The sequence below is a fragment of the Ornithorhynchus anatinus genome, chromosome 12 (assembly GCF_004115215.2).
Source record: "Ornithorhynchus anatinus isolate Pmale09 chromosome 12, mOrnAna1.pri.v4, whole genome shotgun sequence".
Taxonomy (NCBI): domain Eukaryota; kingdom Metazoa; phylum Chordata; class Mammalia; order Monotremata; family Ornithorhynchidae; genus Ornithorhynchus; species Ornithorhynchus anatinus.
The window spans coordinates 60,133,272-60,148,323 of record NC_041739.1 but is presented as its reverse complement, the minus strand read 5'-3'; the positions used below and the strand labels follow the sequence as shown (position 1 = coordinate 60,148,323).

General features: G+C 52.1%; 1 protein-coding gene across 1 annotated transcript; it reads left to right on the top strand.

The window, feature by feature from the left end:
* Positions 1 to 618: 618 nt before the first annotated feature.
* Positions 619 to 10,732, top strand: COMMD8 (COMM domain containing 8). The gene is made up of 5 exons (XM_029077038.2): positions 619 to 713; positions 2,256 to 2,411; positions 2,669 to 2,821; positions 4,989 to 5,144; positions 8,259 to 10,732. Exons 1-5 carry the CDS (start codon positions 648 to 650, stop codon positions 8,277 to 8,279), a joined length of 552 nt encoding a protein of 183 aa, XP_028932871.1. The 5' UTR covers positions 619 to 647; the 3' UTR covers positions 8,280 to 10,732.
* Positions 10,733 to 15,052: the final 4,320 nt, after the last annotated feature.

The window sequence follows — 15,052 nt, the reverse complement described above, 5'->3', positions numbered from 1 at the left end:
TGTGACTGTGGGCAAGTCACTTCACTTCTCTGTGCCTCAGTTACCTCATCTGTAAAATGGGGATTAACTGGGGGCCTCACGTGGGACAACCTTATGACCCTGTATCTCCCCCAGCGCTTAGCACAGTGCTCTGCACAGAGTAAACGCTTAACAAATACCAACATTATTATTATTATTTAAGCGCTTATTATGTGCAGAGCACTGTGCTAAGCGCTGGGGTAGACACATCAGGTTGTCCCACATGAGGCTCACAGTCTTAATCCCCATTTTGCAGATGAGGTTAACTGAGGCCCAGTGAAGTGACTTGCCCACAGTCACCCAGCTGACAAGTGGCAGAGGCGGGATTCGAACCCATGACCTCTGACTCCCAAGCCCGGGCAGAAAGGCCAACATTATTATTATTATTCTCTGTGCCTCAGTTCCCTCATCTGGAAAACGGGGATTAAGCGGGGGGGGGGGGGGGGAATAACGTGGTATCTCCCCCAGAGCTTAGGACGGGGCTTGGCACGTAGTAAGCGCCTAACGGCTGCCAGCGGGAGGAGTCCACGCCGTGGCGCGCGCGTCTGCGCCTGCGCATCCGCCGCCGCGCGGCGCGGGTCACGTGGTGAGGGAGACGGATTAGGGGGGCGGTGTCACGTGACGAGGGAATGGAGCCGGAAGAGGGAGCGCCGCTGTGGCGGCTGGAGAAGGTGCCGGCGGAGCTCGGCGCTCAGGTGAGGAAGGGCGCCCCCTGGGGCCCCGACCCTTGACCTCCCGCCGCGCGCGCTGGGCCCCTTCCCCCGTCCGCGCGCCCCCTCAGCGGGCGCGCGCCCCGTCCCCTCGCGCGCCCCGTCCGCCCGCGCGCCCCGCCCGCGCGCCTCCCCCCCTCCCCCCCCCCGCCAGGCCCCACAGGGCGGGAGGAGAGGGGAAGAGGAAGGCCGCGCTCTGGCCGGAAGCCCCGAAATAAGAATAAGACTAATAATAATGTTGGTATTTGTTAAGCGCTTACTATGTGCAGAGCACTGTTCTAAGCGCTGGGGGAGACACAGGGGAATCAGGTTGTCCCACGTGGGGCTCACAGTCTTCATCCCCATTTTACAGATGAGGCCACTGAGGCGCAGAGAAGTGAAGTGACTTGCCCACAGCCACCCAGCTGACAAGTGGCCGAGCTGGGATTCGAACCCATGACCTCTGACTCCCAGGCCCGTGCTCTTTCCGCTGAGCCACGCTGCTTCTCACCCAGCTAAGTGGGGATTCGAACCCATGAGCTCTGACTCCTAAGCCCGGGCTCTTGGAGAAGCGTGGAAAGAGCCCGGGCTTGGGAACCAGAGGTCATGGGTTCGAATCCCGACTCGGACACCTGTCAGCTGTATGACTGGGGGCAAGTCACTTCACTTTTCTGCCCCTCAGTGACCTCATCTGACAAGTGGGGATGAAGAGTGGGAGCTCTACGGGGGACAACCTGATGACCCTGGATCTCTCCCAGCGCTTAGAACAGTGCTCTGCACATAGTAAGCGCTTAACTACCAACATTATTATTATTGCCACCAAGCCACGCTGCTTCTCTGCGTGCATCTCTTCTCAGCTTGAAAGTGACACGACCGTGTTGGGGTCCCGCAAAGCTTGGGTTGCCCACCACCCTCCATGGCCGGAGCGTTGGCCGTCGTGACTGACCTCCTCTGGGACGCGGGCCCTGCTCTTGTCTGTGCCTGGGCCGCGTGCCCCCCGCCTTAATGACCAGAGGACAAGCCCGCGACCCCGGCCAGGACCAGAGTCATGACCGCGCCCAGACAACCAGTTCCATTAACAATCAAAATAGCGATGATGGCATTTGTTCAGCGCTTACTAGGGCACTGTTCTAGCCGCTGGGAAGGATACAAGGTGATCAGGTTGTCCCACATGGGGCTCACCGTCTTCATGCCCATTTGACAGATGAGGGAGGCACAGAGAAGTTGTGACTTGCGCAAAGTCACACAGCTGACACGTGGCAGAACCGGGATTTCATTCATTCAGTCGTATTTATTGAGTGCTTCCTATGTGCAGAGCACTGTACTAAGCCCTTGGAGTGTACAGCTCAGCAACAGAGACAGTCCCCTCCCAATGACGGACTCACGGTCTAAACGATTTGAACCCGTGACCTCTGACTCCCCAGCCTGTGCTCTTTCCACTGAGCCACGCTGTACTGTACTCTCTCGAGCGCTTAGTACAGTGCTCCACATGCAGTGAATACCCTTGATGATGATGATGATGGTGTGTGTCTGTCTGCCCACCCCCAGCTCCTGCACAGGGCGGTGGATAGCCTCTGTGGCCGTGCCGCCCCCCAGGGTCAAAATGGAGACCAACTTTGGGATCCAGCCGAGTGGGAAGCCATGCGGGAAGACATCGCCGTGTTCTTCAAAACCACCGTGGGTCACGATCGGCCCGACGAAGAGGTGAGGGCCCCGACCCCTTCCTTACTCGGCTCCCTGAGCCTCGAGAGCCCTCACTGTCCCATGGGCCAGGGGCACCTGCGTTCAACACCTCTCGAGAATCTCCTCCAGCTCCTCCTGCTGCTCTGCTTCACCACCTTCTTGCAAAGCCGTCAGGGGAAAAGTAGAGGGCAAAAACCCTCCACAAAACAAAGAACTGTGACAGAAAAATAGAAGTTGGTGCTTTCCAAGCAGAACAGTTTCTCCTTTTTCTTTTTCAGGCCCTGCAGCAGTTGGGTCAGCTGAGCCCCAGGCTTCAGGAAACCGTTATGCAGTGTTTGAAAGGCAGGAAAGAAGAGATCAGGCAGGCCCTGCTAGGGGAGGTCACTGCAATCTCCTCCGCCCAGCTGCAGGACTTTGACTGGCAACTAAAGGTGAGTGCAGACCCCGGGTGCCCTGCTCCCAGAGCCATCTGTTGTTGTCACGGGCAGTGTCCCCGGTGCCTCCCCCGCTTGGCGTAGCTCATACACTTTGCAGGGTCTGCCTTCTTCTTGGGAATTGTGCTTTAGGTGAGGATTGGGAGGAGTTTACGGTGCAAGGCTTTCCCTCAAAAGCAGCGTTCAGGAATGAAGCCTATTCCCGCTAACATGATCATCAATCGATGGTATTCACTGAGTGTTTACTCTAGGCTGAGCAATCTACTAAACGCGGGAGAATATAATGCAAAAGAGTTGGTAGGCACGATCCCTGCCCACAAGGAGCTTACAGTCTAGAGGGGGAGACAGGCATTAATATAAATTACAGAGAGGGGAATGTTAGAGGATAGCATATGTACGTAAAAGCCGTGGCGGCGGGGTGAGTATCAGAGTCCTTAAAGGGTACACAGTCAAGTGCACAGGGATAGGACAGAGAAATGAGGGTTTTGTCAGGGAGGCCTCTCAGAGGAGATAGGATTTAGTAGGGTTCTGAAGATGGGAAGAGCGGTGATCTGTTGGATATGAAGGGGTTGAGAATACCTGGCCATAGGGACGATGTGGGCAAGGGATGTGTGACAAGACAGATGAGATTGCAGTACAGAGAGTAGGTCGGCAGTAGAGAAATCGAAGCGTGCAGGCTGGATTGTAGAAGGAGATTTATGAGGTGAGGAAGGAAGGGAAGAGCTGATTGAGTGTACTCTGAGTACAGCGCTCTGTACACAGTAAGTGCTCAAGAAATACAATTGAATGAATTAATGAATGAATGTCTTATAAAGTTACCCCTGATGCATAGGTAGATGGGCAACTGTTGGAAGTTTCTGAGAAGTGGAGAGACGTGCCCAGAACTGTTTTTTTTTAGAAAAATTATCTGGGCAGTAAAATCAAGGATAAATCTGAGTGGGGAGGGATAGGAGGCAGGGAGCTTAGTCAAGAAAGGATAGGATAAGTGCTTGATCAGCATGGTGGTAAGTTTGAATTGAGAGGAACGGACAGATTATAAAGGTGTTGTGATGATAGAACTGGTAGGATTTGGTGACAGTCTGAATATGCTGATTGAATGAGAGAAATGAGTTGAGGACAATGCTGAGATTATGGGATTATGAGACAGTGAGGGTGGTCTTGATTTCTACAGTTATGGGATAGTTTGGGGAAGGACGGGTTTGGGTGGGAAGATGGAGAGTTTTGTTTTGGAAATGTTAAACTTGAGGTGTCAGCAGACCATGCCAGTAGAGATGTCCTAAATGCAGAAGGAAATGTGAGACTGCAGAGAAGGAGAGCTCTAGAGGCTGGAGAGGTAGATTTGAAAATCAACCTTATACAGATAATAATAATTTAATGATTACGGTATTCGTTAGGCGATTAACATGTGCCAGCCACTGTACTAAATCCTGGGGCGGATCGGTTTGGACACAGTCCCTGCCCCAAGTGGGGCTCACAGTCTCGATCCCTATTTTACAGATGAGGTCACTGAGGCACAGAGTAGTGAAATGATTTCCCCAAGGTCACACAGCAGAGAAATGGTGGAACTGGGATTAAAAAAAAAAAAAGTTGGGATTTGTTAAGCGCTTAATATGTGCCGAGCACTGTTCTAAGCGCTGGGGTAGATACAGGGTAATCAGGTGGTCCCACGTGAGGCTCACAGTTAATCCCCATTTTACAGATGAGGTAACTGAGGCACAGAGAAGTTAAGTGACTTGCCTACAGTCACACAGCTGACAAGTGGCAGAGCCGGGAGTGGAACCCATGTCCTCTGACTCCGAAGCCCAGGCTCTTTCCACTGAGCCACGCTGCTTCCCATGGATTAGAACCCATGACCTTTGACCTTTTGATTACCAGGCCCGTACTCTACCCGCTACACCATGCTGCTTCTCAGATAAGATGGTAGTTGAAGCTGTAGGTGTGACTGAATTCCAGGGATTGGGTTTGGATGGAGAATAGAAAGGGACCCAGAATTTAGCCTTGAGGGACTCCAACAGTAAAGGGACATATAGGGGAGCAACATACCCTTCCTTCTCCCCAAACCGACAGGAGTTGGAGGCCAGGGTCCTTCAAGGTGCACTTTCCACTGACGTACTTTTTTTTCCTCTGTTTTCCAATGGCTGCCTGCCCCCTGCCCTCTGAACAGCTCGCCCTCTCCAGCGATAAGCTCGCCACATTGCAGATGCCACTTGTGAATCTCGATCTCGATGTGCGAGAAAATGGCGAAGTGAAACCGTATTCCATTGAGATGAGCAAGGACGAGCTTCAGAATCTCATCAGTGCCCTGGAGGCCGCCAACAAGGTATTAGTTCTCTCCTAGCTTGTAGTCAAGTTCCAGTGAACTGAAGGCAAGTTGGTGTCCTCCTTTTTCCCTTATGCCAATGTCAAGCTCTATTGAGTAGTATTTGATTGTTTCCTCCCCCTTCCTCCTTCTCACCACCCCCGGAGGGTATGTCTCACTGTCCCAAGTGCTCCAAACTCAAACCGAGCAGCTAGTAGGCCCCAGGAAATAGGGGCAACCTCTCCCTTCTCTCCTCTCCCCCTCTTCCCCTCTTGCCCCTTCTCCTTGGCAGCTGTTTTTCACTGGCCCTGGGATAGGGTTGAGAGGTACCTCTCGATCAGTTGGCCAAATTTACTGACCGCCTTCTTTGTCCATGACTCCGGGCTGAGCGTTTGGGAGAGTTAGACTCGATTCTCTGCCCTCCAGGAGCTTACAATCTATTGCATACCCAGTTAAACTTGAGCAACGACTGCTGCTTGACTGAGTGCCTACAGTAGTCCAGAAACAAACTGTGCATTTTCGCTGCGGGATTTAAAACAAAAACGTCCCAGAGTCTGAATAGGAACTGTTTTGACCAGAGGATGGTGCTGTGGTACCGGAGGAAAACGCCTCCTGCTGCGCCGGTGAAACGTGTGTGCGAAGGCTCCGACCGCCCGGGCTCTGCTCGAGACGGCAGCTGTTTCGCAGGCCAAACTATTTAGCTGTGAGAATCGACTAAATGCCTAGTGGTTTGGGAGTCTCCTGGCGGGTCCCCAGTGTCCCGCCAGTGTTCAAAGGAAGCCCTGGGCCAGCTGGGGCGCCCAGGGCTTTGTTGGCTTTTATCCTTATTTTGGAGGAATGGAAATGACAGTTGATTTGGGGGTTGGGTTTGGTGCCGGGGAGTAAGCAACAGCAATGAAGTCAAGTGGAAGGATGACATTTAGAATGGTGCCACGCCTGCCATTTTGTCTCCATGCTTAGTGTGGGGGCTCTCTCGGCTTAGCTGTCTAGCACCTGAGTCTTCCTTCGTTCTCCTCCTCCTGCCCAAACTGGGCAGCGGCCTTGCAGGAGGCCCAGGCCCAAGGCCTGGGCAGGCACTTTTTGCTCTGCGGGTATGCGGGTGCAGGGAGGGGCCTCAGGGCCTCTGGAAGGTCCCGGGCACAGAGGGCCGGGGTGGGGGGCCGGCAATAGGAGGGCCTCCCTGGCCGTTTGAACCGGGCCACCAGCCCCTCCCATCCCACATCTCAGACTAGCCTCGAGGGGGTTCAGGTAGGGCCACGAACTCCCAAAAGGGCAGCTTTCTGTTAACTTGCTGAAACCTGTCTCCTCCTAAAATCTCTGTCCCCTTTTCACCTCAGCACTCACAATGAACCACTGAACCTCATCATTACTTGGATGTCCTTCCGTCACCTCAAACTTAACATGCCCAAAACAGAGTTCCTTATCTTCCCACCCAAACCCTGTCATCCCGTGACTTTCCCATGACTGTTCATTTATTCATTCATTCATTCAGTCATATTTATTGCGCGCTTACTGTGTGCAGAGCACTGTACTAAGCACTTGAAAAGTACAGTACAGTAATAAAGAGAACAAATCCCTGCCCGCAACGGGCTCACAGTCTGGGGGGTGTGGAGACAAACATCAATGCAAGTAAACAGGCAACAACATAAATAGAATTTTAAATATATACATAAGTGCTGTGGGGCGGGAAGAGGGGGGAAGAGGAAAGGGAGTGAGTTGTGGTGACACAGAAGGAAGGGGGAGCTGAGGGGAAGCGGGGCTTCGTCTGGGAAGACCTCTTGGAGGAGCTGTGCCTTCAGTAGAGCTTTGAAGTTGGGGAAGAGTGATTGTTCGGCAGATTTGCAGAGGAAGGACATTCCAGGCCAGAGGCAGGACGTGGGCCGGGGTCGGTGGCGAGACAGACGATATTGAGGCACAGTGAGAAGGTTAGCACCAGAGGAGCGGAGTGTGCGGGCTGGGTTGTAGAAGGACGGCCCCACCATCCTTCCTGTCTCACAAAGCCCAAAACCTTGGTGTTATCCCGACTCCTCTCTGTCATTCAACCCATACATACCATCCATCACTAAACCTTGTCAGTCCCACTTTCACAACCTAGCTAAAATCTGCCCTTTCCTCCCTATCCAGAGTGTTGCCACATTAATACAATCACTCATCCTATCCCGCCTGGATCACTGCATCAACCTCCTTACTGACCTCTCGGCCTCCTGTCTCTCCCCACTCTAGTCCATTCTTCATTCTGCTGCCCAGATCATTTTTCTCCAGAAACGTTCAGGACACGTCAGCCCACTCCTCAAAACACTCCAGTGGTTGCCCATCCACCGTCGCATCAAACAAAGGCTCCGCACCACCGACTCTAAAGCACCCCACCACCTTGGCCCTTCCTACCTCACCTTGCTACATTTCATCTGCGACCTAGCCAGCACACTTCACTCCTCTGGTGCTGTCCTCCTCACTGTACCTCCATCTCACCGCGGACCCCTAGCCCACGTCCTACCTCTGGCCTAGAGCACCCTCTCTCTTCAAATCCTACAGAAAATTACTCTTCCCCCCTTCAAAACCCTATTGAAGGCACATCTCCTGCAAGAGGCCTTCCCAGACTAAGCACCACTCTTCCTCATCTCCCACTCCCTTCTGCATCACCCTGACTTGCTCCCTTTGCTCTTTTCCCCTCCCAACCCCACAGAACGCATGTGCATATCTTTAATTTTGTTTATCTGTATTAATGTCTGCCTCCCCAACTCTAGACTGTAAGCCCGTTGTGGAGAGGGAATGTGACTGTTTATTGCTGTGTTGTACTCTCCCAAGTGCTTAATACAGTGCTGTGCTCACAGTAAGTGCTCAGTAAATACAATTGAATAAATCGATGATCCAATGCCCCTCTGGCCCCAAGCTGGGTTCCCTGGGCCCAAACAGTTCCCATGGCAATTGAGCAAGGAATGTATCCGTGCGGCCCTTCCCTGCCCCAGGGCGTTAGGGCATGGACCACCCCCACCGCCTCCCCTGGCTGGAGGAGGGAGGATGTGACGGGAGAGCCTGGGGTTCACCCGCCTGCCCACCTGCCCTCTCAGGACTCAACTGCCCAGCCAGCTGTGCATTCTGAGTGGCTTCTCACCTTTCCTCCATTGGTCCCCTCAGGTTGTCCTACAGTTGAAGTGACGGTGGGGGGGAGATGGATGCCTGTTGTGCCGGTTTCTCACTGTGGGGCTCCCTCCTCCTCCTGAGGCCGAGGGAGTGGAGGCTCTCCCCTGGACTGGACAGCCAAATGGGCCTTGGCACCCTGAGACGAGACCCACGGAGCAAGCTGCAAAAGTCCCCAAAAGCCAATCCTCCAGACGGGCTCATCGTGGGAAATGAAGATGCTCTGAAAACCACAGTGGCATTTTTGGTGTCTAAGAGGGATTGTTATGTCCCATGAGTGAAATTGGTGATGAGCCTGTGCACATTTGTGTTCTTTGGGCTTTCTGAATCCCAGAACTCTAGTACAAAAATCTTGAAAATGTCTTCTCAACACTCTAATCTGATCCTAACCTGTATATTGCTAACTCATTTGTATGTTAATATCCATGTCTTGGGTTATAGGTGCCTCATGGGAAGAATTAAAATGGTTTGGAAATCCAAGTGTTTAAAAATACGTAGTGGTCAAATCAGCCTAAAGAGAGGATTGGTCAATTAGTGGTATTTATTGTGTGCGAACTGTTTGCAGATCACTATATTGAGCGCTTGGGAAAGTACGGGATAATAGTGTTCGTAGACACGGTTTCTGCCCGTAATGAGCTGATGGTCTAGAGAGAGATTACATTACAACTAGGGAAAATGGAATCCCTGTGGACTGGACATAACTGGGAGGCCCTGGTCATCTCGGGCCAGTCCTGGGGAATGAGACCAGTCCTCACCATCTACCCACACACACTAGGAAACTTCTGTTTCAGAGGCCAGTCAACACCCAGTCCCCATCTGGGCTTCATGATCATCCCTGAAACCTTTCAGCTGCGGCCCAAGGACGGGTTCCCCCAAACTAGGCCATGTGGGGTGAACACCAACCATGCAGTGGGTTGGGGGCGTGGAGGGAAGAGGTAAATGAGGCCAGGACGTGGTCCCCACCATGGCCAGTGCATTTGTTGACGAAAAAGAGGAGACTGGAAGCGCAACACAGGGGCACCAAAAGTGTGAGGTTGGGTGAGATCCCGGTTTCCACCCGGATCTGCGGTTCCACGAAGGGGCAGAAGACGTGAGTCGTGAGCTGCCTGTGACACCAGCTCCAAGAGTGGTGATATCATTTGCACCGTTTAGCACAGGCCTGTATGAGTCGGCCTGAACCTAGAGTGTGCTCTGATCCCCCGGCTCCAGAGCCTAGGAAAATGGGTCCCAGGGCTGAATGGTGCCGGAGGAAGGCTGTGGGCTGCAATTGAGGAGACCGGTGCCTTTCTGTGCTGGGCAGGGGCCGGACACTGGACCGTCCCCGCGATGGCACCCCAGACAAACAGCCACCCACTGTCCATGCCACTTGGGCTTGAACCAACCGGGGCCCCGGGCAGTTTGTCCGACGGGCCTGTTGTGGTGCAGCCGGTGACCCCAGTGGCGGGGCGGTTCTGAGGCAGGGTAAGGGAAGCTCCGGGAGAGCTTCTGAGAATCTCCTGGCTCGTCAGATCAGTTATTTTTGAAAAGGACAGAATGTTCCATCTCCACCGTTGCTGTGGAAACCCTGCCGGAAGGCTGAATAGGCTTTAGAATTTTAGGATGTTTCCCCTTTGGACAAAAGCAGCAGGGAGACGTGATCGTGGCTATGAATTACCAACTGGAAGACCTCTCTGGCCACGGGGTCGATACCCTTGTGATTTGGAGCGCTTTTGTGCGTGAGAGGGTGCCCTGGGGAGCAGGTGGTGGTGGGGGGGAAGAGGCTGAAAAACCCTTTTGGAGCAGGCAGGCATCCAGGTGCCCCTGGAGGAGACCCAACCGGCGCGGTGGGCTTCGCCTGTCGAGGCTGCCCTCCCCTCCCCCCTCTTCTCCTCCTCCCCTGCCCCCCACAGTCATTTCCCCCAGGGAGCTGCCGTACCGGATAGGGAGACCGGTCACTTGGCCCTGGGCTCCGATGGAGGTCATCCGAGTCCACCAGGCTAGCGCCAGCACCCCTACGAGGCACTCTGTACCTGGGCATGCTGCCTTTGGCTTGTGTGTATCTGTGTTTGCCGTTTTCTGGTGCTTTCCCTTTGCTCTGTTTACTAATTACATGCAGGATTGATTTTGATTTTGTTTTAACCTGCCGCTGATGAGTAGCCTAGTGTATGAGTGAGCCCTGTACAAATCCACACAATCCACACTTTCAAACCGCCTACGTGTCACGCCTCCCTCACCGATCACACACCACCCACAATCCCATTGTAAATCAGCTACTCATCATGGGCTGCCCCCTTTCCTCCCCTCTACCCTCCACCCCACCCCCCCACATGTCTCACACAGCACAGCCCTACGTGACACCTGGAATAATGCTGCTAAGCACATGCTGACGCCTGCTTTTTGAGAGCAAGTGTGAGCTGCTTGTCTGGCTTTCAACAGACAGTTACTTTGAGGGAGTAGTATTGGTGAGAAAATAAATCAAATGAATGCACTTAGCATCAGTGTTTGTCATTCAAAAGACGAGACTCCGAGGGACCTTATTCCCTCAGGGATGGGGGCACGGGAGCTTCCAGCCTGGTCCCTGCTGCCAGGTTTCTGCTCCCGATCTTGGCCTGGAGAGGGGGAGCTGGGCGACGGTAGGGGCAGGCAGGAAAGCAGTAGAAGCCCAGAGTTGGGGCTTGTTTTTCTTCCACTCTAGTTAGCTGTTTGGAGGAATGAGGACAGAGTAGTGTCTGGGGTTGGGGAAGGAAAAGGGGAGATGGGGGTTGGGGGGACAGTGAACCTGTACCTTGGGTGGGAGTGAAGGAGAGAGCATCCTGGTCCTCAGCAAGACTGTCTCTGGTGGGCAAGTGAGCTGGGTTGGGGGGCAGTGGGGGCTGCAGGGGTGGTGCCGCCTCAACCTGCTGTGGACAGACCTTGAGCTAGGGTGGAGAGGTTCAGAGATCCGTTCTTCAGAGGGCCAGGAGAGGAAGAAGAGGGTTCCAGGTGGGAAGAAGAGCATTCTGGCTCTTTGGCTGAATGTAGGGGGGCTGAGGGTGAGTGCATAAGACTGAGACTAAGGAAACAACCCCAAAACAGAGCCAGAGGCTCTCCAAGAGTTGATCTTCTCTGTAGGTCCTTGTCTTTCCCCCCAAGGGCTGATCTCTGCTGTGCTCCCCTGCCCTCCTTCTCGTTGGCCCAGAGCTGGTCTTCTCTGCTGCCCCCCCCATCCTGTCCGCCCAGGGCTGGCCTTCTCCGCTTGTATTCCAACACTACTTGATCAGCATGTCAGTTAGGGTATTTAATTAAATAGGATTTATTTGTTTGATGCTTTTTGATCCCGGCAAGGTGTGAAGATATCCGTTGGGTGAATCTTGAAGTTAAGAACCAGCACATTTAGTAAAGTATCTAGTTTTCTGTGCATTAGTCACTGAACTACAGAAACTTTGTCCCAACTTTGAAATATGAGTCTGGTTGCTTTTCCCTCACATCCTGGAAAAACAAATCCTTACAGGTCCCCACTCCAACAAGCCTTCTCCAATAGTGCGCACTGCCAAGCATCCAGTACAGGGCTGTACATCCAGTGGGAAAACAATCAGTATTCAGTGTTGATTTGAACTACGATGTGTAGAGCACTGAACTAAACACTTCGGTGAGTATAATACAGTTAGACATGATCCCTGCCTTCAAGGAGCTTACTCTCTAGTGGGGAAACCAGACTCTCAAATAAATGACATTAAAGAGGAAGTAATAGAGTATAAAGCTAGATAGATGCGTATTGGGATTAGTGGAGGTATCCAAGCGCTTAGCTGGGGCAGAGGGGCTGAAGAGTGTTTTGGGGGCGGTTATAAGGTGAGAAATCAATCAGGGAATGCCTCCTGGGAGAGAGGTGCATTCAGAAGGGTTTTGAAGATGTGGAGATGGGTGCTCTGCCAGATGTGAAGAGGGAGGGACCTCCAGGCAGGGAGAAGGAGGTGAGCGATCAAAAAGTTGGCGGAGAGAGAACGATAAGAACCAAACACATTAAGTATAGGTTTGCTTGAGAAGGAGCCAAGAGTGCGAGATGGGGTGTAGTTTGGTTGGCTGTTAGTAATTTTGAATACACTTTTCCAGACTGCCCTATGTTGATTTCAGGTGTGCTGCTTAAACATATTCAGAATATACTGGCCCAAGAGGCGGCCAGCAGACTGAGGCATCCGAGATGAGGAACACGGGGGGTGAATGGGGCTCCTGGAAGGGAGGGAACAAGAGACACATCCTCGATGAAGTTGTCTTGCCGCTATGTGTTGGGAAAGTTGAATTATTCTGTGTGTGGGGAATTTAGTAAAACCCAAGGTCACAATTTCAAGGCCACTTGATCTTATTTTCTAAATGAACAGTGACCGGGGTCACCTCAAGAACTAAGAGTTGACCTACATTTGGAAGGGTATGGTCAATTCTTCCCCAGCCAGGTTTGGTAAAGATCCTGAGAATTTGAAGATGAATGGGATAGGGAGAGCACTCCGTGCCGCAGTGGGTGGCTGTGGCAGGGGCTCTGGACTCTGAGGGGCCAGGAAGGAGCAGGAAACTATCACTTCCACGGTAGCTGGTCTGGCCCTCGTCTTTTTCTTTGCTTTCACCTTACTCTGTATGCCTGTGGCCATCTTTGCCCATCTCATTCCTAGAGTGGCAAAGTGCCAATCAAATAAATCATGGTGAAAGTAGCCAACAAGAACAGTGGTGGGGGGTTATAGCCCAAGGAAGTGAAGAATTGTGTATAGGCACAGAGGAGTTGCATATTTTGGGCAGGGGGTCTGGCTCAGAAACCAAGATCAAATGGGAAGAAAAATGAAGGATGCTTAATGTAGGAAACTTAGTTACTAAAAGCTGCAGGTGGCTCAATTCAGTCACGATAAAATCAGGCTTCAGCCAAAGGCCTGCTCACATGGCTCACTCCCAGCCCCCCATGGAACCGCAACCCCAGGAACCAAACGTTCTTGAGCGAATTCCATCCCTCCCTTAAAGATCAGCAGGAATAAGTCAGCCTTGAGGTTGCCGTGGCAATGAGTCAAACATCCATCCCTAGGAGGCGGAAGTGGGATCCTGGATGATTGCAGTGCCCTTGACCTTGTCACATTCTCTTGATCTTTCAGCCCTGGACTAGGCAAGGAGTCTGCCGGCATGTGCCCCTGGCCATCTCCTTCTGACATTAAAAATAGCTTCCTCCCAGCCAAGCACCGGGACTGACCCGAAGCCATTCCCCAGACTTTCCGTGGGGAGGGGAGGGAGAGGAGACATTTATCGTCCAAAGCTTTGAGCGCAGACGAAACTGCCTTAGGGCATTGACACTGGTGAACCCGCTCTCAGGCATTCTATATTTCCTGGCAGCGTTGCCCCTTTCAGCCCCCTCTTTCATTCATTCATTCAATCGTGTATAGTACAGAGCACTGTACGAAGCTTTTTGGACGGTACAGTATAACATCAGATATATTCCCTGCCTACAACAAGTTCACAGTCTAGAGGGGGTGACAAGACATTAATATAAATAAATAGATAAATAAGAGATACATATGTGCTGTGGGGATGGAAGGGAAGATGAATGAAGGAGCAAGTAAGAGCGGCGAAGAAGGGAGAGGAAGGCTTAGTCAAGGAAGGCTTCTTGAAGGAGGTGTGCCTTCAATAAAGTTTTGAAGTGGGGGAGAGCAATTATCTGTCTGCCATGAGGAAGGAGAACATTCCAGGCCAGAGGTAGGATGTGGGCAAGAGGTGGGTGGTAAGAGCGATGGAGGTACTGTTCTCCTGAGGGCTATAAAGTTCGGTTTCAAATTCCAAACACCAGTCCTCTCCCCGAACCCCGCCCACCACTGAGCCTGGAACACTAACTAGCTAAACATTTCGTTAGGCTGGTAAACCCTGGGTCCTTCTTTGCCAGGCTATGTTACTGGATGGGCAGTGAGGAGGGATTTGACAGTACAGGGCAGAAGGAGACTGTGAGTTTCTCAAGGGAAGAGATCATCACTAAGTTTACTATACTATTCCACTAGGCAGCATAGTCTAGTGGAAAGAGCATGGGACTGAGAGTGGGGAGATGGGGGTTCTAGTCTCAGTTCCACCACTTACCTGTTGTATGACCGTGGGCAGGTCACAACCTCTCTGTGCCTCAATTTCCTCATCTGTAAAATGGGATAAGATACCTGTTCTCTCTCCCTCTTAGACTGTTTGCCCTGTGTGGGTCAGGGACTATATCCTCGCTGATAAATAACATTATTGTATTCTTCCAAGCTCCTAGTGCAGTGATGTACACATAGCAATCAATCAGTGTCCACTGTGGGCAGAGGACTGTATTGAACACTTGGAAGAGGATGGCAGAATTGGTAGACATGATCCCTGCACCAAGGGAGCTTAAAATTATTCTTCCAAGCTCCTAGTGCAGTGATGTACACATAGCAATCAATCAGTGTCCACTGTGGGCAGAGGACTGTATTGAACACTTGGAAGAGGACGGCAGAATTAGTAGACATGATCCCTGCACCAAGGGAGCTTAAAATCTAACAAGAAAGACAGGGACTAAAATAATTTCCAGGTAGGGGGAAGAAATTTCAAAAAATACAGAAATGCTTGGAGGAGGCAGAGGGAGCAGGCTGCGAGTACGCAAGTGTACGGGGGAATCTGGAAGTGCCGAAGTGATAGAGCTCAATAAACATGATTGATCGGGTATGAGAAATTAATCAGGGAAGGCCTCCTCACGGAACTGTGAAGGAGTGAGGACATGTGTGCAGAATGATGTTTGAGAAAAATGGTCCGGGCAGCAGAGTGAAGTTTGAGTGAGCTGTTTACACCTGCTGCCTCCTCTCTAA

Coding starts and splice junctions, on each gene's coding strand:
- COMMD8 (XM_029077038.2), top strand. CDS start 648: ATGGAGCCGGAAGAGGGAGCGCCGCTGTGGCGGCTGGAGAAGGTGCCG. Junction 714..2,255: donor CGGCGGAGCTCGGCGCTCAG/GTGAGGAAGGGC, acceptor GCCCACCCCCAG/CTCCTGCACAGGGCGGTGGA. Junction 2,412..2,668: donor ACGATCGGCCCGACGAAGAG/GTGAGGGCCCCG, acceptor TTTCTTTTTCAG/GCCCTGCAGCAGTTGGGTCA.